At 43.9% G+C, this 26971-nt stretch overlaps 3 protein-coding genes across 15 annotated transcripts in view; 1 reads left to right on the forward strand and 2 right to left on the reverse strand.

Moving 5' to 3' along the window:
* Positions 1–6478, forward strand: part of KANSL1L (KAT8 regulatory NSL complex subunit 1 like) — a 68108-nt gene extending 61630 nt beyond the window's left edge. For 9 of the 10 annotated variants that reach the window (XM_030454163.1, XM_030454166.1, XM_030454164.1 and 6 more), the window contains 3 exons: positions 2289–2401; positions 3888–4068; positions 4678–6478. In XM_030454163.1, the coding sequence (XP_030310023.1) occupies positions 2289–2401; positions 3888–4068; positions 4678–4926 (543 nt within the window). In that variant the 3' untranslated portion in view covers positions 4927–6478. The remainder of the gene's footprint in view (positions 1–2288; positions 2402–3887; positions 4069–4677) is intronic. The other variant, XR_003987744.1, reaches the window with a different exon arrangement.
* A 3315-nt stretch (positions 6479–9793) lies between these two features.
* RPE (ribulose-5-phosphate-3-epimerase) lies at positions 9794–12519 on the reverse strand. 2 transcript variants are annotated; one of them, XM_030454173.1, is made up of 7 exons: positions 12373–12519; positions 12141–12220; positions 11785–11867; positions 11472–11611; positions 11036–11170; positions 10789–10875; positions 9794–10342 (listed from the first exon to the last, which is right to left on the reverse strand). In XM_030454173.1, the coding sequence occupies exons 1-7, from the start codon at positions 12481–12483 to the stop codon at positions 10220–10222; spliced, it is 759 nt and encodes a 252-aa protein (XP_030310033.1). In that variant the 5' UTR covers positions 12484–12519; the 3' UTR covers positions 9794–10219. The 2 variants fall into 2 exon arrangements, with proteins under 2 accessions (XP_030310033.1, XP_030310034.1); XM_030454174.1 differs by lacking the exon at positions 11785–11867 and having other exon boundaries at positions 12362–12519.
* Positions 12520–15397: 2878 nt separating this feature from the next.
* The window catches only part of UNC80 (unc-80 homolog, NALCN channel complex subunit), a 122185-nt gene continuing 110611 nt past the window's right edge, over positions 15398–26971 (reverse strand). For 2 of the 3 annotated variants that reach the window (XM_030454175.1, XM_008504925.2), the window contains 6 exons: positions 26824–26962; positions 24753–24809; positions 18569–18650; positions 17949–18060; positions 16577–16788; positions 15398–15774 (listed from right to left, as the gene is read on the reverse strand). In XM_030454175.1, the coding sequence (XP_030310035.1) occupies positions 15511–15774; positions 16577–16788; positions 17949–18060; positions 18569–18650; positions 24753–24809; positions 26824–26962 (866 nt within the window). In that variant the 3' untranslated portion in view covers positions 15398–15510. The remainder of the gene's footprint in view (positions 15775–16576; positions 16789–17948; positions 18061–18568; positions 18651–24752; positions 24810–26823; positions 26963–26971) is intronic. The other variant, XM_008504926.2, reaches the window with a different exon arrangement.

Here is a 26971-nt window from a genome sequence, read left to right on the forward strand (position 1 = left end):
CACTGAAGTCTTTGGGATCATAGAATGGTTTGAGTTGGAGGAACCTGAAAGATCATCTAGTTCCAATTTCTCTGCCATGGGCAGGGACACCTCCCACTAGATCAGGTTGCTCCAAGCCCCAGCCAACCTGGCTGGAACATTTCCACATCTTCCCTGGGCAACCTGTGCCAGTGTCTCATCACCCTCATAGTGAAGAATTTCTTCCTAATGTCTAACCTAAATCTCCCCTTTTCCAGTTTAAAGCCATTACCTCTTGTCTTATTTTTTACAAAAATTCCCTCACCAGCTTTACAGTACTGGAAACAGTACAGGTACTGGAAGGCCACTGTAAGGTCTCCCCAGAGCCTTCTCTTCTCCAGTCTGAACAACCAAAACTCACTCAGCCTGTCTCAATAGCAGAGGTGCTCCAGCCCGCTGATAATCTTTGTTGCCTCCTCTGGACTCACTTTAAGAGCTCCGTGTCCTTCTTATATTGGGGGCTCAGGAACTGAACACAGTACTGCAGGTGGGGTCTCATAAGATCAGAGTAGAGGAGCAGAATCACCTCCCTTGACCTGACTTCTTCAGGTGCAGCCCAGGACACTGTTGGCTTTCTGGGCTACAGGTGCACATTGCCACCTCATGTTGAGCTTCTCATCAACCAGCACCCCCAAGTCTTTTTCCTCAGGGCTGTTCTGAGTCCTTTCTCTGCCCAACCTGTAATTGTGCTTGGAATTGCCCCAACAAAGTTGCAGGACCTTGTGCTTGGCCTTATTGAACTTCATGAGGTTGGCTCTCAAGCCTGCCAAGGCTCTTCTGAATCACCTCCCTTCCCTCCAGTGTGTCAACCACACCACAAAGCAGCTGATCCTTTGGCCCAATTAAATTTCAGTGTGGGGCTGTAGTACCTGACCAGCTACTGAGGTTGGAAATTACCAGCATCCCCCTACCACAGTGTAATGCCTTGTAATACTTTGCATTCATCATGGCCTCAAACTACCTCTGTGCTGCAAGACTTGCTACAAGGAATGAGTGGCTTCTGCAGAAAACTTCAGGGTGTTTGGTTGTGGATCATAGAGTACTTCCAGATGGCCAGGTAATCTATTGTATGGCACTGCAGTGAGGACTTTGCCTTTGGTTTTATATTTTATCAGACTCAATAGAAATACAAATCGTGTTACTTGTATAACATCACTGAGGATTTTGCTTTAGAGAAAAAAAAATTGTGTATTTCATATGACCCCCTGGGTACTGGTATAATTCTTATTCAGGACTGATCTGGCAATGCAGCTTCACAGCTTCTATGACCAGGAATTGTTCTGTAATAGAATTTCTCTGCTTTTGAGTTGGGAGTAGCTGGCATAAAATCCATGGCTGCAGCACTTGTATGCTTTCAGCAACCTTAGTGTTTTAGGTGAACTTTGAAGAGGTTGAATGATTTGGAGCACTTTGAAATAACTCTGAGCTGTGATGGAGGGGTCAAGCCAAGAGCTCAACCCACCATCTGGGCAGTGAGGGGGAAAGGCAGCAAAATGTTCCTCGCCTGGCTGTCTCCAAGGAGCAAACTTCTGGTGTGCTGCCAAGAGAAAAACGAAGATCCTTTCAAAGCAAAGGTCGGATGTGATAGCTCCATCTGAAGAGTTTTACCTAAAAGGCTGGCTGCTCTCTGCCTAGGAGCAGTTAAAGTACTCATGGTGGGGCCATTTTAAGCTCTACCAGGCTTGTGCAAATAATTGGTTAAGTAATAGTCTCTTTAAAGCAGAAGCCATTTTCTGCTTGGTTTTGTAGCAGGAATGCAGCACCTCAGGTTTGCTGAGTTCCTCTCAATATGAAGCTATGGAAGTCCTAGATTTCTTTGTGCTTTAAGCACACCTAACAAATCCTGCTGCCTCCCAACCTCCTTCTAGAGCAGTCTTTGGAAACTCCTGGAATTTTTGCTTGTCTTTATTATGTGCTTTTAATAATACCTTGATTTGAAAACGAATAGTTACCCTCTTTCTGCCTCTCACCACAGAAAAAAATCTTAGTTGCATGGGGGGAGAGGTATAATTTCTGTTTCTATTCAGATAACTGCAGACATGTAAAGGAAAAAAGTGAAAGTGACAGCATCCTCTACACTGGTGTTCTGGTGAGACTGTGAGCTGAACGCATGTGTTTTGATGTGCCTTCATACTGCCAGCATGCATTGTGGTGCCTCCTCTTCTTTGGTGCACAGACCTTTGCAGGATTATATACAATATATGCAATTATATACAATATATACACATCTAGTGATGTTCAAGAGCAGCCATCCCTGTATTTCCTTGCAGGTGGAAGATCTGTCAGATGAAGTTTTTTCCTTACGTCACAAGAAGTATGAAGAAAGAGAGAGAGCAAGGTGGTCACTGTGGGAGCAGAGCCGCTGGCCCAGGAGGAACAGCAGGCAGGTGTACTGACCTTGATTAGAGCATTCATTTCTACTGAACTGCTGGTGTTGGTTGTTGGTGCAGCAGTTTTAGAAATGCTGTCACAGAGAAGTTTGAAAAGGAGAGCCCTGTTTGTTAATTAGCTCTTTAGGGACAGCATCGAGTATGTTTGGTTTTGCGGCTGGAAAGGGAAAGCAGTTCTGAAGCAAGGATACTTAGAGAAATTGGCCATGTTAGTGACCTGGTATTAGTCAACAAAAACCTGACTCTGGTACTGAAAGCAGTTGGTGCCACCCCCAGTTGTTATGACATTAGCCACGAAGTGTAACATGAGCTGTTCCTCACACTTTAGATGAAAGTCCACTGCACTCAGAGATTCATCACTGAAAGGTCCTTGGCTGTGCTAGGGACCTTATGCTTTCACACATTTCATTGTGTGAAAAAGTTTAATTCTCACAGGCTTGTAGTCTGGTGTAAAACTCATCAGTATTAAATATAATCCTTAGAAGTCTTGCAAAAAGTACTGCATATAAAAGCAAGCATCAAAGATCTGTAGCTGCAATTTGGCTCAGGGAAAATGATTCCCATAAATTGCTTCAGAATCTCAGGACAAAAAATATCTTATAAATGCTGGGATAACTTTTCCTGCTATTTATCATATGCTTGTGTCTACTCTTGGCTGAAAGTGAGCCATGACACTATGAAAAATATGCAAAGATAGCTTTTTTTAATGTAAGATAAAATTAGAACTAACCCATATGAAGGAATTCTATTTTAAACAATTTTGAAGGTTTTAAAAAATTAGAAAGTGTAGTGAAATACATAAGGTATATTTGTACCCTTAATTTTGAAACTTTATTAAGTCCTTGATGAAATCTCTCTTCAAACGAGAGTGCTATTTGAATTCAGAAGTAAAACTGCCATTGACATGAACGTGGTCAGACTTCCACCTGGCATTTAAGATGCATGCCAGTATTTCATACCTATTTCAAATTTGCATGAAAGTTGAGGTCAATATTTCTAATCTTACTAAATTACTTTGACTGCTTTTGACTGCTTTGGAGCTGAGTCCAGAGCAGAGGTGGGAAATAGGAGCCCAAGGACCTGCTGTTTCTTCTTGAGTTACATTGGCACCTCTGACAGTGCCATTCGGACTTTGCAGGCTCCTGTGAATGATGCCATGTTCTCCAAGTGGGAACAGCCCACAGATCACTGACTTCTCTTGTCCAGAATTACAGTTCTGGTGAGTGTGTGGAGAAAGGCACAGGTGTAGGTCCAGCCAGAGCTTGCTAGCTCCTCCACATAGCACTCTTTGGTTTGGCTTGTGACAATGAGGTTGTCAAGAACCATGTGTTTTCCTCTGCTTTTTGAATGTAAATAATTAGAATGCAGGCAGCATGTATGGAGAAGCTGGACACTTTGAAAAGAAAACCTGAACTGTTCCTGGTGATATGAAAGAGCAGGGAGTAGCTTTTAAGACTCTGGTCTCTTATCCTGCACTAGATCTTACAGCAAAAATGCTGATGGACGACACAGCCAAGATTCGGTGCAGAAAGACCACCACAGCACCTCCTGTGCCTCACTGCACTGTGCTGCTGAACCCGTTCCTGACTTGACTTCAGAAGCCCACAGCTCTGTTTGTTCAGGGATTGCACAACTCTGCAGGGAGAGCCAGGAAATGAAGGTGGGTGCTTCCAGTAGCTTCAGGTCTGGTCAGATCTGGTCTTCAGTTACCACTGTCTCTAACCTAAAAGAAAGAACCTAAACAAATCCTGCTGTCTCATTGGTCAGAATCTCAGGCTGCTGCTGAGATGCTTCTGTTTAGAACTAAATTGCTGTGCTTTCTGAATTAAGCCAAAGATTTGTCAACAGGTAAACATTTCATTGCTCACACATGGCACATGTTTTTGAGGTGAGCATGAAAAGCCTGGGTTCAGGGAAGCTGGATCTTTTTTCAGGGATATTGGCCAGGGTTGTAGACAGGCCTGATGGTTACAAGGCTAAGTCAGGCACTGTGGAAAAGTACTTCCCCCTTCCTGTACTGTGTTAAAGTGTGTGTTAAAGCTCTGTTATTAGTTCAAAACCATATGAAGGTAGCTTATGTTGACAGCTAGTGCCTGGCAGTGTCCTGTTCTTTATGTGAAGAGCCCTGCAAACATTGTAAAGAAAGACACTCATTTGTTATTTGATAGCAGATCATTCTGCACATAGCTAATCATTCCGGACTCAACTGAAATCTCTTTTCCTCCTCTTTTCTTCCACCCTCACTCCCTACCCTTCTGATTCCTTTCAGTCTGGGCTGTGGGAACGTCGAGTTTTTCCACTAGAAGATGAAGAGGTAGAAGCTTTACTGTGCCAAGATCAAATAACAAACCAGACTGAAATGTCAAGTGCAGCTTTCCCCAGCAACTCTCTCTTTACTTCGTGCACACCCATTGGTTTGCCAGACAATGGCCATCCACTGAGGAAACACTCTACTGAAGAGTCAGAAGACTGCAAAAACCTTTGCCTGGGAATCAACAATACAAGAAAACAAAGGTGACAGGGAATAATGTGGTTCATTAAGAAAGCCAATTAAGGTGGAGAAAAGTGTAAGGTAAAATCTCTCTTGTTGACACAGCATATGACAGCACAATTCAAAACCTGTACATTAGCTGCATATAATATATTTTCTTTCTTGCTTTGTAACAGGCAGGATAAATCCCAAAGACAGCACTTTCTTCTTCCTGAACCCCAAGAGAAAGTAATTATTTCAAGCTGGAAGTCTAATATTCCCAGTGTTGGGAGTGGGCGCACATAAGTTGCTGGCACCATTCACTTTCTGTTGTCATATTGCCACATTTGTTAATAATCATCCTTTTCTGTTCTGTTTGTTTTCAAATGCATTTCTGGTTCTTGTGGATTCTGGTGCAGCAGGATATGCTGTCTACCTTAACCAACAACTTCAACTGAACACAGAAAAACTACTTGGAAAAAACAGTGGGGAGAAGTGATAGCCTCCTATTATTTTCCTGTGTGGCATGACTGAGGGGCAAAAATCTGCCTCTCTAAATGCATGTGTGCAACCCGTGCCTAGGATAAGGGTAGGTGAGCAGCAGGAGTTTCAGAGCAGGCATTCTGGAAGCCTTGCATCTCGCTTAAAATCTGTACTCAGCTCTCTGTAGTGCCAGGGCATGTTCCATATAGATGTCCTCAAGCAATAAGATAGAACTAGACCACTGCATTTCAATAGTTAAATATATCTGCTACTCAGAAAGTAGGGTTTCTGCTTCAGTCCTGTGGGTATGGAGAAACAGAAGGAAAGAGGAGTTGAGTTGAGTCGAATCAGTGATGCAGCTCTTTGAATATTGTGTTTTGGATCATCTTACTTCCTTAGTCCTTCAGTAGCTAATGAGGCTCATAATATTTTGCTTTAATATGTTAAAGACAAAGTCTTGTTCCAATATCTGTACAGTGCCTTGTAAGAGTCTCGTGAGTATGCCAACATTTGGTGACTAGCTGAAAAGGAAAAGATGATTGATCTCTAGAAGAAAAATAAAGAAAAAAGCCCCAAAGCTTTCCATTTTGATTCCAGATAGATTTTTAATTTCCCAGTACGTTGGCAACAAGAGGAAAAAAAAGCAAGTTGTTTAAACTTGCATCTAAAAAGCATAGCTTGGAATGTATCTATCTGCAATCTCAAAAGGTATTAACAAAGATTAAACATTGAATGTAGGTATAATCCATTGACAGGAAGTTTTTCTGTGTAGGACAGTTGAAGGCAATTTAATAGGAGTCTCTGGTTTTGTGCAAATTTTTTTTTTCATGTGTAATATCTGGAATGGCACTGGACAGATGACCCATTTTTAGTGTCAATTTTTTTTTTTTTTTTTTTTGTTGGTCAAAATGACAGGAAACATACACTGGGCATCTGAAAACAGTAAAGTTTCAACACTACAACCTATTGTTACATTGTAGTTTATTGCACATTCTGATTATTTTTTTAAACACTTTTTTAACACTGGTTTGTCTTAAACTTGAATCTTGCCTCAGTGTCTGATACAATAATCTTTGTTGCAAGGTTGGTTTTTTAATTAAAAGTTATTTCTATATAAGTTGTATATAGTGTGAATTTGATGGCCTCTTAGAAGTGAAGATAGAGCAGTAATGCTTCCTCTTGGCACAGAGACCTGCTTGGCCCAAGAATGGCTTGGCAAACACACTGAAGTGGCAGCAGCACTAAGCTGTTCTGTCATCTGAAGCTGCACTGGAGCTGGGAGGCGAAGGTCCCCTGCAGTGTCCCAGCAGAGAGGTGGATTTGTCCATCTCTCTTGTCCTGCATGTTCATTTGCTGCTGGGAGGGGGGTTCTGAAAGATCAGTCTCTCAAATGCTTTGCAGGTGTTTTCCAGACCCATTCATTAAGTGTGATCTGACCAGTTTTTTTCTAAGCTCCAGGTTTCCTGCACTGCCTCATTCCTGGGGCAGCATGAGGAGGTTCTGCAATTGAAGGGATGGGATAGACCAAATAAATCATCCAGTGAGCTGCCTTATGTGCCCTGAAAGTGCTCTGAGGAAATGGAAACACAACCTAGCATTTTGTGGGGAGAAGCAAGAGGAGGTTTTTTCCTAGATGGGGGATGGGAAGGGACCAGTCCCCTCTTTTCATCTCCTTTCCCTGTGCTGCATGCAGCTGGGATCAGCACCAGTACTCTGGTTTATTGCCTGCAGCCCTTCTCTCTGCAGAGCTGGACTCCCATCTCCAGACAGTTCAGTTCTCCATTAATGTTGGTGGTGTCAAGCAGATGCTGGTGGTCAGAGCAGGCTGAGAACTCAGAGCCAGGATCATGCTCGAAGCCATAAACTGTGCAAGAAACCTCAGCTTGTTTTGCTTTCCTTTTAAAGTTCTAAATAAAGGGGAGGAGCAACGGGGGGAAAGGATGGACTCCAAAACTGTCTTTTGGCTGCTTAGCTATGAAAGCAGCTGTCAGCACTGCTTCTAACATTATAGAGGTATTATGAAGGCTGCTTCTGAAGTACCAACTTAAAATGGGGCCCTCCTGCCCCATGAAACTGAGGTGTTGCAGCTTCACAAAGCAAGTAATTTCCTTTGCACTTTCTTTACTATTTTCAGTGAAGACATTTTATTTTTAAGGCCACATATGCTCTGCTTCCTGGTGCTATCAGTGTTTAACACTTTATCTCTGCATCCAGGGCCTTAATGGCATATAAGTACATAGACAAACTTCTACGCTTCATTAAAATTAAGCTCCAGGTGTGTCTGCCACAGTGGTTTGTCTTGCTCAGGGCTGTGCACTTGGATCTGTGTCCCAGCCCAGCCTTACTCGCCTACATCCGTTTCTTTTATCCTGTTTTCCAGTGCAGGCAGAGCCTTTGCTCTGTCAGAACACTCTGGACAATGTGACTCAGTATCACCAGACCAGGTTCTCCTGTATTGCTGAAACTTTGCTTTATCAGAGTATTGCAACATCGAAGGGTCTTGGGGTTTGTTTGGCCCCACGGACACCATGTAAGCAGCTCTTCTGGTTTTCCTCTCAGTGTTGGGTTCAAGTCCTGGGGCTTCTGCTGTGAGGTTATGTTACTGACTGCAGGAGGTCACACCTAAACAGAACCTAAAAAAATAACTTCTGTTTGCACATACAGGCAAGAAACTGGGAGAGTCTTAAGTGTTAAAAGATCAAATATCATTACTGTTGCTTCCATGGATGCTCTGTAGTCACTAATAGCTTAAACCTTAGATGTATAAAAAGCTGCTGCACTAGTAGCCAGCTGCAGAAACCCACCTTGGTGGGATTTAGATGGAAACAAACAGTTGAGTAATTTTACTGTAAAAGTTCTCTCCCACGAACCTCCTAACCTGCAAGTCAATGGAAGTGCAAGCTACCAAATTTAACACACTGACAAAATGACTACAACCTGTCAAAAAAACCCATACCCTATGGTGCCATGCTCAGAACAAATCATAGTACTGTCAGTTAGCTAACATGACTTTGGGACACACATCTACCCCAAATTAGAAAAAATAAACCAAACATCAGAAATAGTTTGAATACTCTTTCAAAACATCTTAAGGTCAACTGCAAGGGGCAAGGATACTACAGTTGGTGTCCTACTGCTTTCAACAGCATGAAAAGCTCCACTTCCAAATCCTAAACCAACACTTCCATGGCCCTTTTGTGGTTGCTTAGCCTGTGTTTTAGATCCCAGAGCCTGTTTCTCTATGCACACTGTATCAGACTCTACACAGGTTCTTTCCAGAGTACAAATAAGCAACTTTATCACATCTAACAGCCATCTGGACTATTACCTTTCCTAGCCAAGCTTTATTCTGGCAAACCATTCTGTAAAGATGTCTTCAGTGCAGCAGGTCCAGATGACTCCTGGTTTTTTTGGTTTTGCTGGTTCTCAAAGGAGGTTGCAAGTGAAAACAGGAAGCAAGAACATGTGTTCACCTAAACCACAATTAACCATGCAGGAAAAAGTAGCAGGTGAGCCATTTCAGACACTTGTCTGGAGTGTCTGAACTACCCCCCACTGCAGCAGTGACCCACACTGTAGCCCAGCTGGTTCCTTCCACAGCCACCCTGCAGAGGTGTCCCCAGTCCGTGGGACACCTGGCAGGTCCTGGGCTTAGCAGAAGGGGTGCATCAGTTCTAGCACTGCCTCAGCAGTTGGAATGTAAGATGTGCCCAGCTTTGACATCAGCCCTGTGGAAAGGGACTGGCTGCAGCTGTTTCCCTGGGGCAGCAGACTGCACCCTTCTGTAATTACAACTTTAAAATACCATGCAGAATGCCATGAAATATTAAAGGAGTCAGCGATACCAATCAGAGCCATGGGAGGTAGGTCTAAATAAAATGACCTGTGCAGGTCTTCCTTTAGTGGGTTGTAACTCTCACCTTTCACATGCCCAAACAGGCCACAGGCTGTGAAGTCAGCACAGGAAAACTGGAGGCATGAGAACTATTGGGCTTTGCAACAAAGAGGAGCATTAATCCCTCATACAGAGCTGTCTCCATGCAGCACATGTCAGCCTACCTGCACTGAGATCACTGCTCTCCATCTTAATCTTAATTGTTTACTGGGACCTATATACAAACCAGGAGCCTGTGGGTCAAGATAAAAGTTTCTAAAGCAACATACTTTCATGAAATCTCATAACTGCCAGGAATTCCAGACACAGCTGTATTAACTGGCTACTTGAAAGGTAAATGAGAAGGTATTTCCCAGTTTGACCTGGTAAAGATGTTGCACTTGATTCTTGAGTTACTCTAAGTCAAGTAATTCCATGCAGAAAAGCAAAATAGGAACACTTCTGGCATCTATTAGATTTCTTTAGCCCTCTTAAACTGCATTACTACCAAAACCACTAATTTTTTTTTTTCACCGTCAGCTTAAAGGAGACTTATCACACCAAGGGAGAGGTGTTTAATGCAGATATTGCAAAAGTTTTGTAGGAATGCACAGATCAATTGACAAAATACAGACAGCTGTTTGATTAGTTTTCCCCAAGAAAGATTGCGTTTGGTGATGCTACACTCTTCTAGCAAGCAAAAAACTGACTGAAACTTCGTTCAATCCAGTCAGTGCTATAGGTTGTGCCACAAAATTAGCCTCCACAGAATCAAGAGACAGGTTCAAACCATTGCATTTCCAACCCTGAAAGACAGCCAGAATGTTTTTCACAGCTGCTTGCTTCATTGCAGCGCAGGAATGATTCCTCTGGTCAGCAGCAACAAAGTTTCTGTAATTACCGTTCATCCAGCCCTCCCTTCTGCAGGAGAAACAAGGTTCTCCCGCACACACAGAGCCTTCTTTGACACTGCTTGGGTGGGTCTCATCGATCCAGGCAGCGCTTCTGAGCTGCTTCTGAACACACATTCCTTAGGAGGTTGATCACAGATCTTGGATCTGCACTCTTCATAATTGCACTGCCAGATACAATCATATTCGCACCTGCCTGAAAGACATTAAACACCCACTCAGTAACACAGAACAGATCCACTCCTTAAAGAAGCTTTCTTGCTGTAAAACACATCAGGATGTGGTGAATTCTAGGCTGGTGGGCACAGAAGGGCTATTTGTGGGACATTTGTGTTTATTGGTGCCTCTTAACTACAATCACAAATCAAGTTCAGAAAAGACAGCTCTTCCACAAATAGGTCATCTCTCCATCAGTGTGTCTATTCATCCAGACACACATGAAACAAATACCTTCTGTAGCTTAGGGGAGGCTTCAGGAGCTGCTATTATAGAAGTTTAGACCTCAAGCAGATTTAAAGTGGGCTTTACTGTTCCCTCTGAAAACTAACAGCCAAGATGCAATTCCTGCTAAGCTTTATTTTCCAAGGGGCAATTACATCCTTGGCACAGTGACTGGAACAGCTCTACCCTTCAGCCTCTTACCTCTGCACACTTATGGATGGTGTCGGGCCCAACTCCTCCATCCACTTCAATATCCAGTGAGGGAAACTGTGTCCTCAGCCACTGAACCTGAGACACCATATAAAAAGGTTGGCACCGAGACCCACACTCAGCTGCTGCAGTTATGTGTAGTGTTTTACACACCAGGTCAGGGGTTATTCACCACTATGCTCCACATTGCTAATTAGCTTTAAGCTCAATATATAAAGAAACAGAAACTTAAGTTTACCTTCGGCATCATGTCTTCCATAAATTTCTGCCCTCCAAATCCAGGCTCTACGGTCATCACCAAAGCCATGTCTATCTGGTTGGCCCAAGGTGCCAATTGTTCAACTGTGGTGGCAGGCTTGATCGCCAGACCAACCTGCAGGAGAGGCAAAACAAAACACAAATGCACCTCAGGGTGACAAAAGCACAGCAAGATTGGCCTGAGCTAAGAACAGACCCCTAGGAAAATAACGATGTATCTGAACAGGCTATTTTAAGTAAAGATACTTGGATTACTTTAAAACTAAAATTTAACACTGACTCAGAGCACACTGTTGGGGCTGCACACACCAATCTCTGACCACCCAAAACTGCAGCGATGCGTTTTCCATTGCCAGAAACATGGTGGTCAGTCGGTCCCAGAGCAACGTGCTCCTCCAAGCCCACATTCCCCTCACCTTCATCCCATTCTCCCGAATGTCTTTTATCAAGGCCCCTGGGTTGTCTGTAGCTTCCAGATGAAAGGTGTATTGGTTTGCACCAGCAACAGCCATTGGCTTCACCCACTGCTCTGGTCTGGCAACCATCATGTGCATATCTGGAGGAGGGAGGGAGCAAAGAGCCATGAGCAAGGCAGCAGCACCCGCTGGTGTCCCCAAGATAGGTTCTTCACCCACTGTGCAAAAACTGGCACACAGTGACCAAACAGATGGTTTGTTCCAGTTCTGTGCAGAAATGGGTGCTAGGTGACATTCTGCAAAGCCAGCACACCTTTTGAGGGTCTCGTACGCCAACAGAACAAAGCAGAAAGCACAGGAAGGTAAATGACTGCCGAGCCATTCGCCGCTCCTAACCTGACAAATGAAAGCAGAAATTCCCCCCTCTCTTCTCTCGAGCCTGGTGCTGTCTTTTGCTTGAGACCAGGCTGTGCCCCCCTCCCGCCGTCACCCTCATGCCCCCACCCGGTTGCCCACCCTGCAGTCTCTGAAGCCGTTAACATTTTTCTTACGACACCGCTAGGGCTGCAGCTCCGGCCCCGGCCCGGGGGCCGCCCCCCGCCCGCTGCCCCACAGCGGCGGCCGCTTCCGCAGCGCCCCGGAACCGCGATGGCACCCCCGGCCCCTTACCGAAGAAGGGCTCCTGGCCTAGCTGCTTGCGCAGGCTCTCCACGACGGGGTGGCCGAAGGTGATGTTCGGGACGAAGTGTCTTGGGGCCGAAGAGAGAGACCCACCCGCCCGCAGGTTACCCTCCGGCCGGCCGGCGGGGCGGGGCAGGCCGCCCGCCCGCGCCCTCGGGGCGGCCCCCCCCCCCCGCGCCCCGGCCCCGCCGCCCGTCCCCGGCTGTTACCCGTCCATTACATCCAGGTGGAGGTAGTCGGCGCCGCAGTCCAGCAGCCGGCAGCACTCTGCGCCCAGCGCCGCCAGGTCGCTGTTGAGGATGGAGGGACCCACCCTGCACCCCGACGCCATCGCTGCCGCCCGCCGCCCCGCCGCCCCGCGGGCTGCCGGGACCGCCCCGCCCGCCCCGCCCCCGGCGCCATCTTGGGAGCGCGGAGGGAGCGGCGAGAGCGATTGCGCAAGAGGCAGAAAGACAGAACTCTGTCGTTTTTGTCGTCATTTCTCTGTATTTAGTCATGGGGACAGCGTTTGCGTAAAAGCCTGAGGCAACGGGACCGACTGACACACTGACGAGACTCGCACAGCCCGGGCGGCCGTGGCACACGACATGCGCTTAAGGCCTCTAGCACTAAGGAAGCAGCACCGTTTGTCTTCACAGGAGGAACGGGCCGGTTCTGCTACAGAGAGACCGGAGGGAAGCACAAAAGCAGCTCACGTACATCTCGGCATCTCGGCAGTACAGAATTAAACGCAACCAGCATGAAAGTAAAACGCGTCAGGAAACGGAGGGGCTGGGCTGGGCCAGGTCTCTCACCTGACCTCCAGCGAAATCACGGCCCGGCACCTGAATAAAACTAAAGCACAGGTTAGGGCGTTTCGAAGCTGCGTTGATGACCAGCAGGGTAGACATTAACAGGAAGCATTTCAGTCCTTGCTATGGCTTACTGCTTTGGGTTCACCAGTGGCAATGGGAAACCTGAATGGAAACGTGTAATGAATTTAGTTAAGGAAATCACACTTATTTTCTCATCGTTACAGACAGTACCGTGGTGAGGCATCTACTTTTCGCTAAGGAAAATGCTTCCTTCTCATTTTCAGCAGAAAAGGCCGTTCTACAAAACGCACCGTGAGTTCTGTAAGTTCTGTATGCTCAGTCAGTGTTCACAGCTCTGCTCACCCAGGGGACTGCCAGTAACCCAGCCTGCCTCGGGGCTTGGGAGTGGAGTTGTGTTCCTTCTCATTTGTGCGTCACTGTTAATAACAAAACTTAAAACCTGGAATTTGGCAATTCTTTGACCTCCCAAGCGAGAGCTAATCCAGAGCAACCTCCTATAGGTAGCTGGTGCTGGCTGCTGTGCGCTGAGGAGATAAGCAGCAGTACAGGGTGTTTTGGTCAGCAGCTGGTGGTTAGGAACACACACTGAGCAGCAGTTCTGAGACACTCATCCTCACCTGACCATCTCTCCTACAAAGCTGTCTACACCACCTGTGTACATACGTATGGTGATACAAGTGGTGCTTTATAAAAATAATTGCCTTTTCAGCCCTGCTTTTCTGAAGAGGTGCTGAGAGGCTCCTTCTCTCAGCAGGGTGCTGGAAACAGACATGCTCGGCACCCATGAGCCTGGGAGAAGAATGGCTTTTGCTGTCTCTAGAGGTCTAACCTTCTTGAGTTCCCTCCTTGGAGCTGTGTGCTCAGCTTCCTTCACATCTGAGTGATTGGCAAGTCCTGGGCAGCACAGCATGAAGGCTCCATGGGTTTCAGCAGGCTGAAACCTACTCTCAGGGGTATGGTTAATTTTCCACACAACAGTACAAACTGCACAATGGCAGTGAGGCAGTCATCTGTATGGCAGCAGGTGCAAGTCCTTTTTTGGAGATGGATAGGAGGATATCATTCTATCTCCTCAGTAGGGCTGTGTTATGATGCCTGTATCCAAATTACAAGCCCTTGGGACCAAATTTGTAATTAGCACATTTTACAGACTCTCCAGATGAGCTAAAACATTTTCCTCTGCACAGTAATGCCATGATTATAAACTCTAGTTCTATTATAAGCTGGAAAAGGCAGCATATGATTCCCAAAGCACAGGGTAACTTTGGGTGTGACTTATGACTTCATGGTTTGTTTCACAGCTGTTTTGCAGTTTGCCTGTAAGCAGCTAATTGCTAAATTCACATTTCAGTGTTGTTCCAGGATGCTGCAGCACAGCCCATAACTCAGCTGTTACTTCAGATCCTGCACTGGGATCTCCACCTACCTATAAAGGTACTTTTATATATCTAATACTTGCAGCCATGAACATTACAGACATAAAGTGGAACCTTTTAAAATACATTCTCAACATGCCAAAAATAGATTCTTTCATCAAGAAATTTGATCTTGAGCATTTCTGCCCTGCAATATCCATCTTTTGTTTACAATGTAGATATATATTTCTATTTGTATACATAGAACCATGAAAATACCATATATAAATATTTACTTTAAATCTCTGAAGTACATAGGACAGCATCAGTGGAGCAGTTGCTAGGTACTGGAAGATCCACACATTCCAGATGTGGTTTCTTCTTGTTTTGTTTTTCTAAGCTGTAGAGATGAATTAGTACATTTAAGCAGGACAGCGTGGGCTATTTATACCATCTGCAGGCCACTCACCCCCTGCCCATCTATATCTGTGCACAGCATGTGCATTCCTTCTAATGGTATGTACTGTATTTAGTTCTACAGAGCAAATATTTTTGTAGCACAAGGGCAGCATCTTACAGAGTAGAATGAAACCAAAAGACAAAGGTAAACTAAAGTCTGCAGTGCCTTAAAAAAAAGAAAAGGAATGAAAGAAAAAGGTCTCATTGCTCTGTGCTGCTTGTCATTGCTCTACAAGTTAAAACTGTGGTTCCAGGCTTGGGAAAATGAAGCTCTAGACTGGTACTATTTGGCAGTGTTTTCACTGTCAGTACCAAGGTGTAAGAACCTTATATTCAGCTACTATATAGCCATTCTCTCAAAAATGCTAGAAAAATAAATCTTGGGCACAATCTCAATTGAGGCTTCTCCATCTCCCACACTACCACAGCCCACATACCCAGCAAGGCTGCTGGTCACAGTGTGTGGCTGCCACATCAAGGTTTTATGGACCACATATTTGCCCTCACACTCCCTACCCTGAGAATTTAGAAGAAATTCTCTGTTCCTGCAGTCCTGCCCTGAACTGAAATGTATTTCACAAACAGAAATTTGCCAATCTATAGCAAGCAGCTGGTAGCTATTTTCTGCTTTCAGCTAATAAAGTGCTCTTGTTTTAATTAGTTACCAAGGAACTCCAAGGAGAAGGTCCACTTCCTCTTCCTTCTCCCACTACTGCACATCCCCAAGCATTAAACATGAGATTCATCCAGATCAACATCAGTCTCCCCGAGCTCCACATTTGTAAAGCTGAAATGAGTGGCCAGCAAGGGGTTCTCCATCCCGTTGTCCTCGCTGATGTGGAGCACTGTGTCCCCATGCTGCAGCAAGCTGGTGGTCTCAAGGCCCGTGTAGTCCTCTGTGTCAGAGAGCTGGGTGGGTGGGGTGCTTTGTGCTGTTGCTGGCCGGGACTCCAAGCCCTCCTCTTCTTCCTTCTCAGCACAAAGTGCCTCACTCTGCTACTGGGGAGAGCCAGGGGTCAGGCTCACAGAAGGTAGGAGGGAGAGGGGGGGAAAAGCAAGGGAACATCTATAAAATATTTTCTTATTCAGAAATATGTTTTACCATAAAGGGCCAGGGCACTTGCAGATTATAAATCCTTAAAATTTTGCCATAATGATGTGTTTTTACTGGTGAATCAAATTTGTAGCAATGATCAGAAAGGCTGATTTCAGCCATTAACACTGCCTCATTACATTTTCTTTAGTGTCTTTTTCTTTTTAATGGCAAAGGACATAACCCCCAAGAGACTGTAGATCTCTGGGCCTATAAGAGTGATTTCAATGTTATTGGTGCATTGAAGGGATGAGTGTGTTTGTTCCTGCATTGTCCTCAGTGCTGTCCAGCACAGACAAATGTTGGATGAGCAATTTCTTTTGGAATGTGATGCTTCTGCTAAAACAGTCCTGAGGTTTTGAAGCAGCTTCTCAGAGGGAAAGCTGTAAAAAACAGTTGATGGAAACTTGCCCTGGTGAGCAGGTCCGGAAGGACTACAGTGTGTACAGTGTGTGATGGGAAGATGGAAAATATAGGAAGTGTATTTGCAAAGTAAGAACAATTGCCTAGATCTAGAAGTGAGTGGTTCACAAAAGCCGGACATCAAACTCAGCCTGAAGAACAGACACACAGAAAAGTTCTTCACTCACCCACCCACCGTTTCGCTACAGTGTTGTAACACATCCCGTTTCCCTGCAAATTTTCCATGCTGCTTAAATGAAGCAGCAGATGGACACGTGATGAAACCATGGATCACGTTACCTGGGCAGTGGCCTGGCTGTGGAGATCAGCCACAACGATGGCAGGTGAGGAAGTCAGCACAGGGTCACTTGGTGGTTCCTGCTTGCTGGTGGCCTGGGGGCTGCTGTGGCTGCAGCCCTGCTGCTGGGGTGCTGCAGCCGAGGGGTCCCCCGGTGGGGCTGCTGGTGCCTCAGGCTGGGCTTCAGTGAAAGTCACCGAACGCTTCTGCTCCACTGAAAGGCAGGAACCCAGAAAACTGAGTATTAAAATGCTGCGACTTGAGGAGGAGAACAGAATAAGAAGAGAGAGAATCCTTGGAGTTCTTAGAACTAAGATAGGATTTGTGATTCGAGCCATCTTTTAAGCTCTCTAATTGGAGACTAATCCAAAAGCCTTTTACCCTAGGCTTGCTCTAAAGCCACGGCAAGAATCAGGGATCTCCCAAAGACGAGCATCCTACCTGGCTTTGACATGGCTTGGCGAGATAAATGCCATTCATAACATCTTTCCATCCCAGAAATATGTATTTCATCCATCCCATCTTTCCATCCCAGAAGAATATATAGAATTCCTGTGTGAGTTAGGCATTTCTGCCCTCAACTAAGAAGGGAAAACTGAGATGAAAATATGCAAGGGAATTACCCACGGTTTTACAGGAAATCTGAGAATTAAAACAACGAGAGCAGCTGATGGCCCCCGTTCGTGCAGACTGAGTCCACTATCGGGGTGTAGCAGAACAGCACAAAGGGTGAAGACAGCTAGACTAAAACTTAAAACTGATAACCCTGCTCCAGCAGTTTTGTTGCCTTTGCTGTTCCAGGTTCTTTCAAATTTGACTGCTCACTTCAGATGGTACAGAACACAGCCATCACCTTCTCTGTTTGGCAGTGCTGACTCTGGAGACATAGGGCATGGACTGGAGCAGTCCTGTCTTCATTTCCATATGTAGTCCTTAAAGCCCTGCAGAACTGATCTTACAAATTGTGGGAAATTTCCTTCTCTGCTTATCTCAATAGCTTGAAAGTCTGCAAATCTGGAGTATTTGGACAAGGCATCCTGAAGAGATGACACCTGTCCCCTAAACTTCCCACATGGCTAGGAGACATGACAATTTGCTGTCCATGTCCAGATTCACCTTGAAAGCCTTTAGAGAAACCATCATAGTGTTCTGAGGGGTTGATTTTCTGATAGGATATCCACTTAATGGGAAAAACAAAACAAAACAACAGCAAAACCCAAAAATAACCCCCCACAAACAAACAAAAAAACCCACTGGGATTTCCCTTTAATATAGGCTACTAGCAACTAACTGTTCTTTTAGGCCAAACCAACAAACAGTATTTTGTCCTTTCAACTAGACCGTGCTGGTTCTGGAGGTGCAGCACTGCCCTACCGCAGGGTTTGGGCTTTGGCTGGATGCTCCGCCGCGTGGTTGAGAGTCGAGCTCCGTGGCGGCTGCGCGGCTCGGTTTGAGTTTTCTGACGTGACAGCAGTGGTCGTCGAAGCTAAATGTAGGAAGGGAAGAGTTAGGCTGGTGGATGCTCATGTATCATACAAGGAGAACAGATACCATTGTCTGTTCCTCTAGATGGCCATTCACTCCACTTTGAGCAGATACATGTTCCCACATTAAGGTTTCCGTGCCTCAGACATCTCTTTTATATGAACTTCTGAGTTTTGTGCCTTTTCAGTGTCAATAATGGATGTAATGCAGTGCAGCTCACTTAATTTAAGACAAACAAAGCAAAACCAACCAAACAAAAAAGCCTGCAGAGGAGAGTACTGGAGCACTCAAAACGATGTGCACCTCCTCTCTTAAGGATTTGTCAGGCTTCACAGCTATGGCCAGCACTACAGTTCCTGCTAACTCAATGCCCTGCACTAGCATATCACAAATTAGGTAAAAGTGAAATATCACAATCACAAATCATTTTTAAAAACAGACTCAGATGAGAAAAACCAAGCCAGCTCAAACAGAAGGAGAGAAGGTTTGCTCACTTCCCATGCTCTCACCTGTCGTAGACCTCTCTTCCGCCCCAGGGGCTGCTGCAGAAGAAGGTTCTGCTGTCCTGGCTCACTCTGCACGCTTGCCACCCTGTTAGATGTTGACAGCATTAGACCAAGCACAGAAGTATTGTGTATAACTAGTAGGTGTCCTGGCAATTGTGACTAAAATAAATACATAAATAAACCAACCACTAATGGCACAGTCACTTCAAAGAGCAATACTGTCTTTGAAGGATATGGGGACGTGTCTGTTGGGTTGTGGCTTCTGGGGCTCAGGAAAGGGTGGGAGGTGGAGTCATGGCATTCAGGACTTGGCCACACACAGGTAGCATCCAACTATAAAGAACTACAGATTTCAGTTTTCAGTCATTGATTGATGCATCCCACTGAGCAACATTCACTTCTCTGCATCCCTTGCCACATTAATAGAGGCAAGAATATCAGTTTCTAGCTGGAAAGCCTTCTTGTTTACTTTTCCTTTTTCAAGGACAATGTTGTAAAAGCTATTTTTTTTAGCTCCCAAATAGACTCCACAGCCTCATCACAATTTTGTCATCTGGTTTTAATTTCAGTTTCAATTTAAGTTAACAAACAAAAAACAAACACAAAGTAACAAAGGATCCATTCACATAATGGATGCATGAGTTATATGAACAAGGCCCCACACTCAACACTGGCAGCCTTAAGGCTTTTTGTGGCTAACAAACAAAAAAGACAAGTAAATGTAAATAAAATATATAGAGAAAGAGAAACATAGATTTTTAGGTTTTAATATCTTGGCATAAAACAGAGTAAAATCTGCAATAAAGAAATCTTTAACAGTAAAACATACTCTGCTATGTACCATCTCATTCTACCATTCAACTGACCGTTTAATGTACTTAAAATAAAAACACCACCCTCCTCTCATTTTTTCAGATCATTGTATTCCTCCAAACAGTTAAAAATTGATTATTTGGCAGACAGCAGCCACAGAACATTTTATCTGAATCAACTGTGTCTGAGAGACGAATGGTTACTATTGCATCTAGCTTTTAAGATGGACTCATTTTAAAGCAGGCAGCTGCTTATTTGGGACAGACTGGAATCCACTGAGCCACACATTGTATTTAAGCAACTTCCAGCTCTGTCTGGTATGTACTGTTGAAGATGCAGCACAATCTGTTTTGCCTTTGGCCTGCATTAATATAAATGAAAACAACACTCAAAAGAATGCTGATTTCCTTGGATCTCCCTGGAGGAGCTCAGTACCACCAACAGAGTGAAGGTTTATCATCTAACTTTACAGGAGCAGGGGAAGAAGACAAACCTGAGGACATGATCAGACAGGACAGTGAGGATCTCTGTGGAGAGACTTTAAAAGTTCTGCCTCCTGAACAGCTCATTCTTCACTCTGGCAGAAGTTATTGCCCTTAGAAGGTTTGGTGGAACAGAACATGAGAAGAACTTCCTGGTCTGCTCCAGGTCAAAGGCTGGTTACGTGACCCGAAAGTAATATTCCTTACTCTCTTATCAGTTTAAACTAAGGCCAGACTTTGCAGTAAAACATATGCACGTGCTTATACCAGCTCTACCAAGGAAAAAATGGGCAACCTCAGGGAGAGAGAGATCTTAAGACCCTGAACAGTTTCTGGTCACATTGTCTGACAACAGCCTAAAAATCCCAGGCATGCCCTCAGCAGCCTCCCCACAGCTGCAGTGGTTTAGAAAAAAAGGAAAAGCTGCTGCAACCTCAAAGCCAGAACAAACAAGACATAGTTGAGTCCTTTTCTTCTTCAGATGGTGCTTTCAAATGAGATCAAGAGTCTCTGGAATATATTTTCTAGCTTTTATGTAGGGTATTGACATGATTTACATACAGAGCATCCTAAACAAACACCATGCAAACACCTGCTTATGAATAAGAAGAGTCCTCCAAGTGACTGCCTGCTGGTAGGACTGTGTTCTTGACCCAGACAATGACTGCAGCACATATGACTGGGGGTCCAGAAGCAACCCACCATTCTTCATTAAAGCAGAGACTGCACTTAAATTAGTCTTTAGATATGTGATCCATACTACCTGAATTACAGCTTCGTCTTCTGAATTCTTAATCTGCTTCTGAATTGGCTTAATTTTCTGTTTTCAAGATTTACATAAATTATCTCTGCATTTTAAAAAGATTCTAGAGTTGTTGACAATATGAGTTAAGTGGGAACTATCTGATAAAGTTCTTAAAAAAATAACTTTCTATTGGCCTAGTTTTTGGTAAAATTTCTGATGAAGAAAAAGTAACTCTTATTTCTAAGCATGAGGAGACATAAATGTCTGTAGCAGAAAGACTACAATTATATTCAGTACCAAATATAGTGGGTGGAACAAATTCATTTTACATCCATCATGAAAGCACTTTGAAAAAGTCTATAGATAAAGGGAGTGCATGGACTGCACAAGGGCACAGAGACTATACAGGAAAAAAATAATTATTCCCATGGAGTAATCTGTGTACTAAAGACAAACACTAGGTGAGCAAAAGAACAGCTTGGCTTTGTGTCTTCCTGCTGGAGTCTGGGATTTTCAGCATGGCTTGTAAGTGAAATGAGTTTAGTGAAGCTGGTGGATGTTTATTTCTAGTCCTGAATCATTACACAAATTGGTATAATTTGGGATGAAGCTGAAATTGCAGATGTCTGCTGCAGGCAAATGGTGGACCTGAGAGCAGCTGAGTTTTGCAGAGCTGCCTACACACAGTACAATCCTGCTGTGGCTGTATTTTTGCCTTCTAGCCCAAATTTTGAAGAAGGGAAGGAAAGAGAGAGTCTTATAATGACTTCACATGAGTGATTGAATTTTCAGATCTAACCTTTCACTTCATGAGAGCTGGTAAGGGTTTCTTTTCATATCAAAGAGCAGCACTACTGATCTTGTTTCTGTGAAATTAAGTGTGGCTCTGTTGTCTCTGTGTGGTTCTTCCTCCTTCCCACCCTCTTTTTCTGTCTCTCCTTATTTACCAGTCCAGGAGTATACTGGTTTTCTGGCAGCCTGTGGGACCTGATCAGGAACACTGAACCAAATGCCATTTCAGCTGACAGTACCCTTCCCTCCTGTGGCAATCTGATTCATAAGAAGAGGGCTTTTTTTCCTGCAGTACATAATCCAGATTTACTTGGGAAAAACAAAAGTTTTTCCTGCCCAACACGAAGATGCTCTGTCACTCTCTGAGTATCTCTGTCAGAGGCTTTCTCTCCCCAGTAATGTTACTTTCATTACATAGTTAGGGCAGAGACAGGCAAGCAAAAGATCAAACCAACCCAGCTTTGTGGAAGCATGCTGCCAGCCAGTGCAGTCACACAGTGGGGGCTCACAGAAAGTTTGTCAGGTTGGCAGTTACCGTAAGTGATGTTCATGAATTACAAGACACCATGCAGCCAAAACAAGGAGAAAATAGAGAAAAAAGAAGAAAACAAAACAGAGACAAAGGAAGCAAGGAGTTTAAATTCCCATTAAAAAGATGTAGTCCATGCTCACCACACCATTATGGTAGAACGGACACAGTTTGTGCCCCAAGACATCTGAATGAGAGAGGGGTACTGGACAAGGGCTGGTGGACAATGGGTTAAAATGCAGATGAACTCCAGCTTTTCTATTCCCAGTCACATCCTGGCCCAGTTACTGTTAGATCTGCTACATTTGCCCTGGCAACGTGGAAAAATTCTGGTTTTCTCTATTAGGCACCATTAAATTCAGATAGGCATAAGGGCAAACATTAAAGGGAAATATGTTTGTGCAACAGATTTCCATTACAGTGACTTCTCATTCTTCCTTTCTGATTTGGGAAAATATCCTGTCCTGTCAGACTATAACCACCACAAATCGTGATGGTAGACACATATGCTCCTCAGCCCCTTCTTGTCTTCCCTGCTCTTCTACATGTCTGGCTCTAATTGCTTTAGAACAAAGGAAAACAGACTTCATTCTTTCTTAAATTACTCGCTATTTATTTTATTTATTTAAAACTCCAGTTTTCCATGTCTAGTCTCCATATTATTTACTTCTTTATATCAGTTATGACAAAACATCAGGTTTTTAATTCAGAAGGCAATGATAAAGAGTTGTTTTCATTGTGTCCCAATTGAAATTGAAGTTATGTAAAAAAACACGCCTACTTTATTCAAAACTAATGTTCTTGAATATAAAAATACATTAATTCTGTCCTATGATCCCCACAGCACCATGAGGTCCTACAATGTCTGCTTTATTACTTCTGTCCTTCAGAAGAGGAATCGAATTTACACATTGAACAATGCAGCTGAAACATCTCTTCTTCTTCACAGAATTCTATCCTAGCCTTTTTATAAAAAAATCAGGGTATTTCCCTGTCTTCATTCTTTTTAAGCCCCGATGCCCCTTCTTCAGATGAAGTGCCCAGTTCCTGAAAAGAACAACAAACAGCAACTAATCTGAGTCCCAAGTACGTCTGTTTAAACCTTTTTGCCTAAGGAAATCTCTGTACCGCGGTGGAGGATGGTTTGCTGGTTCCTAGTGAAAATTGGTGTGATAGAAATCAGTGGGAACTCACTGTACAGCTAATTACATTTCAGGGTTAAAAATGAATCATTGCATTTGAACTCGTGTATTGACTTCACAGAATTATTGAGGCTAGAAAAGACCTCCAAGATAAAGTCCAGCCTGTAACTTCAAGTCCAGACATAGCTTTCTCATCTTCCTCAGCCTCACCACTGTTATTAGGAACAACTCCCCTCACTTAAGAAGATCAAAACGTTTCAAATTCAACACTTCTGTAGCCTGGTATCAGGTCAATATACTCAGAAGAACCTTCCTCTTCATCCTCCTCAACTGCAGTGAATTTTAGATCCACTTAAGTGACAGCACTTAATTTCTTTGGTTGAGTGGCTTCTGTTCTCTTTAGACCCCAAAGCATGCTCTGATGACTGTGCAATCCATTTTGCTTTATCACAAAAGAAGTTACCAATATTCCTGCCTTCGCCAACAAGCCAGTGTCTTTACCAAACACCACTCCTGCGGTAGCACCAGTTAGAGACCAATCTGCTGAAGCAGGATTCACACACACAAAGGAAACCATGAATCATGGGATGAGCTCCGTGACACACCAATGATAAACTCTCCATTTGTCAGCTGAGAAGAATGAACAAGTGGACAAAGCAGTCTGTCCCCACTCTGAAAAGCCACCAGTGACGTCTAAACCCAGTCTAACAAAATAAAAACCATTCACACAAATGTCTCTCAACATATCCACATCTTCAACTGGGGTGGTAAAGTAATGGAATAGTGTGTTACCCTCCCTGTTGTCAGGGAAAGGGGCCACATTCTGCTGGAAGGAAACTGAGATGCTCTTGGGACTAATGACCTCTCTGATCAGGCAGGACAGGTTGAGAGGTGTGAGCAGCAGGACAGAGAGGAGGGTTAAAACAACTGAGCTGGCTGTTAAAGGTGCAGACCTCCCCTCTAAGCTTACTCCTGACCCATTTGACACCATGGCCCTTACAGTGTTTGCACACAAACAACCCTGCCCAGTGGTAATGGGGAACAGCTAGAGCCAAACTGCTGCACTGATGGTGCAATTTTAAATATGTATTAATGGCCTACACCTGCAAGCTTTTTCAGGCATCATTTGAGAATTGGAAACACTTTGTAAAAATAATGAGAATTACTGTGAAGCACCCACAGAGAACTATATTCCACAGGAGTTATTGTAATTAGTTTTATTAGTGAATGTTAAAGAACACAGCTTGGTATCGTTATTAAGTCTTTTGTGGTGACAGCATTGTGAGATGAATAGAAAAACAGATGTCTCTCTTTTATATAAGCCTCCAGACTAATTCTTATAACAGGCTACAGCTAATGCCTAGTGGATAATCTTTCTCATGCCTTTCAAGCAATTGCTAAACAAGGGAAAAACCCCCAGGCTAGCCAGCCAGACCACTACTGCACTTGCTACATTTTTTTTTTTATTTCCCTTTTCCCCTAGGCCTCCTCAAAGTTGTTGGCAATCAAAGCTGAAAACTGAAGGTGGGTTGCTACACCTTTGACTTGCAGGCCTGAATATAATGAGCCACAAGTGACAGAGATGGAAAGAGCAACAAAAGGTGAGGAGGAAGAGACAGAGGAGGTTGGAAACAGCTCGTTTCCCAGCACACACACTGACAGACAGGTAGTGTTAACACTGTACCTAGAGAGGCTGCCCTCAGTGGCCAGGCTCGGGGAGTCATCGAGGACATTAGGTTCACTGCAGGAGGGGCAGGGAGATTAAGAATTTAGGGAAAGAAAATGCAAAAAGCATGCGATTGTCTCTGCTTTCAAGGGAATATCAACGGAATAAAAAAGTGAAAAAAGGACGGTAACATTAGTTGGTTTCGCACGCTCAACAGCACACATATGACTCAGAGGAGCTGAAAGAACATCTGATAACAAGGAGCAGTCTTTAGAGGCAGTTTACACTACATGGAGATTCTACATCTCTGTGGAAAATCACGGATCTGAGAAGTTGGGTAGGATGTGTTTCCACAAGAAATAAAGGAAGGGAACTATTTTCAAAGCCATTTTCCTGCAGCATTTTAATTTGTTTTGGTTCTATTTACTTCCAGCTTCATAGGAAGCTTTTTTCTTCCCTCTTCCCCATAAGCCACTTCTTACTGAGGGAGGGCAAATCTATCTCCCATGAGCTATAGACCACTCTTCTTCTGGTATGACTCCTAAGGACAAACATCTGGAAAACAAGGTCTCATAGTGCAATGAAACTGTAAGTAAACAGCTGGCGTGGATCCTGGCAAACGAGTACAGCATCTCATTGCTTGTCTACACTTCAGCCATTTGGGCAGAAGCAGCCTTCTGATCCCAGAGGAAAAACGTGGAAAAAAAAAAAGAGCAGTTGGCTGGGTTACCAGCAAGAAAGAAATAATAATATTACTTTATATTAAGTAGTTTACATTTGAGAGGCAGTCTGAAAGCCCAGAGACCATCCATAACCAAAAAGGGCATGATATTGTGGACTATGATTATGCTTGCTGAGCTTGTGCTTTCCCTACACAGATGAGAAACAAATCTGCTATACTATGTGCTTAAAAAGTAGCGAGCAAAGCTCAGCTGTTATTAAAGCCTTTTTTTTCTCAGCACCACCTTGACTTGGGATTTCACAAAGCAACCATTGCTATCAGTCATTTGTGACTTTTATGAATTTTATGCATTGAAGATGGTAGTTAAAGATTGAGGAAAATGCAGTCTTGCTTATTAATTTCTCAAGAAACAAAGAGACTGAATCAACTGAGTCAAATTAGTTCCTGAAAACCCTTTTTTGGAGAGTCCCAGATAATATCTGTGTACCTTCTCTCTTGTAAATCACTCCTCCTATCTCTGTTGGTATGTACCACATCCTTCATGTGTCAAGGTTATTTCTTTAACTCCAAGCAAGACTGAGGAGGAGGGGGAAACTGTTTGATTTTTACAAGGCTGGTCAAGAGATAAGGTAGAATTTATTATTTAAAGGTTCAACGGAAACAACAAATTAATCTGTCCATTGTCAGATATCCTTGGATAACAATATCGCAGACAAATAAAACAATAAATATTGCTTGCTTAGAGAAACAACATCTAAATGCAAAACTTCTCTCTACATCTTCTAGAGATGTAAATTTCCCAAATTCCAATCTCTTTCTCACCACTCCATGTTAACCAGGAATAAGGCATTTAAAGTTATTTCTATCAAGTAGTTTATTTCTGACATTAAACAGTACTAAATCCCATCATTGAACCTGACATTCAGTTCCTGTGATGTGTTAGTTACAGTTCTAGGAAGGACAAACTACATGGAAGCAAACATAGTAAATCAAACAGGATGCCTCTGCCCCATTTCCCAGCTTTTCAGGATTCCTCCCCACTCCCTAGAGCAACTGTGGGCAGTCTGTGGGGTCAATGTATAACCCCCAAATTGTGTGCTTGCTTTTTGCTATCCGTGGTAGTAGCAGAGAACAATAATAGTGCTGAGGGTTTCTGAAATTGTAGAAGAGGAGGGTTTCTGTGGGTGGCAGCTGGTTCTGACAGACCTTACACAATGCAGATCATCCTGGAAATTCTTTATTTCCAGCCCTGCACCCTTGGCTCAACACTGTTTCAGGGTGAATAATTTAGCATTGCCATTCTGGCACCAGTTCTACTCTTGTGCATTTCTGACATACACATAATATACCTGTGCCATTTCTGCTTTTGTGACAATAATGGGAAAGGTGAAAATCCTATGTTGTTACCTTTGGCTGGGTAACATGCCCACCTCAGCCTGAGGTGCAGACATGCTGGAAAGATGGCTGGAGAACCGCCTCCTCCCAATGGCACCTGTAAGGTATGCTTCTTGTTCACTTACCACACTGGGCATGCTCAAGGAGTCATCTAGAAAGA

This window comes from Calypte anna, chromosome 7, assembly GCF_003957555.1.
Source record: "Calypte anna isolate BGI_N300 chromosome 7, bCalAnn1_v1.p, whole genome shotgun sequence".
Lineage (NCBI taxonomy): Eukaryota > Metazoa > Chordata > Aves > Apodiformes > Trochilidae > Calypte > Calypte anna.

Excerpts from the sequence above, each read along its gene's own strand:
- RPE (XM_030454173.1), bottom strand. The coding sequence starts at position 12,483 with ATGGCGTCGGGGTGCAGGGTGGGTCCCTCCATCCTCAACAGCGACCTG. Across the intron at positions 11,868-12,140 it reads AGGCCAGGAGCCCTTCTTCG|GTTAGGAGCGGCGAATGGCT; the intron begins GTAAGGGGCCGG and ends TTCATTTGTCAG. Across the intron at positions 11,171-11,471 it reads TTCGGGAGAATGGGATGAAG|GTTGGTCTGGCGATCAAGCC; the intron begins GTGAGGGGAATG and ends CCTCTCCTGCAG.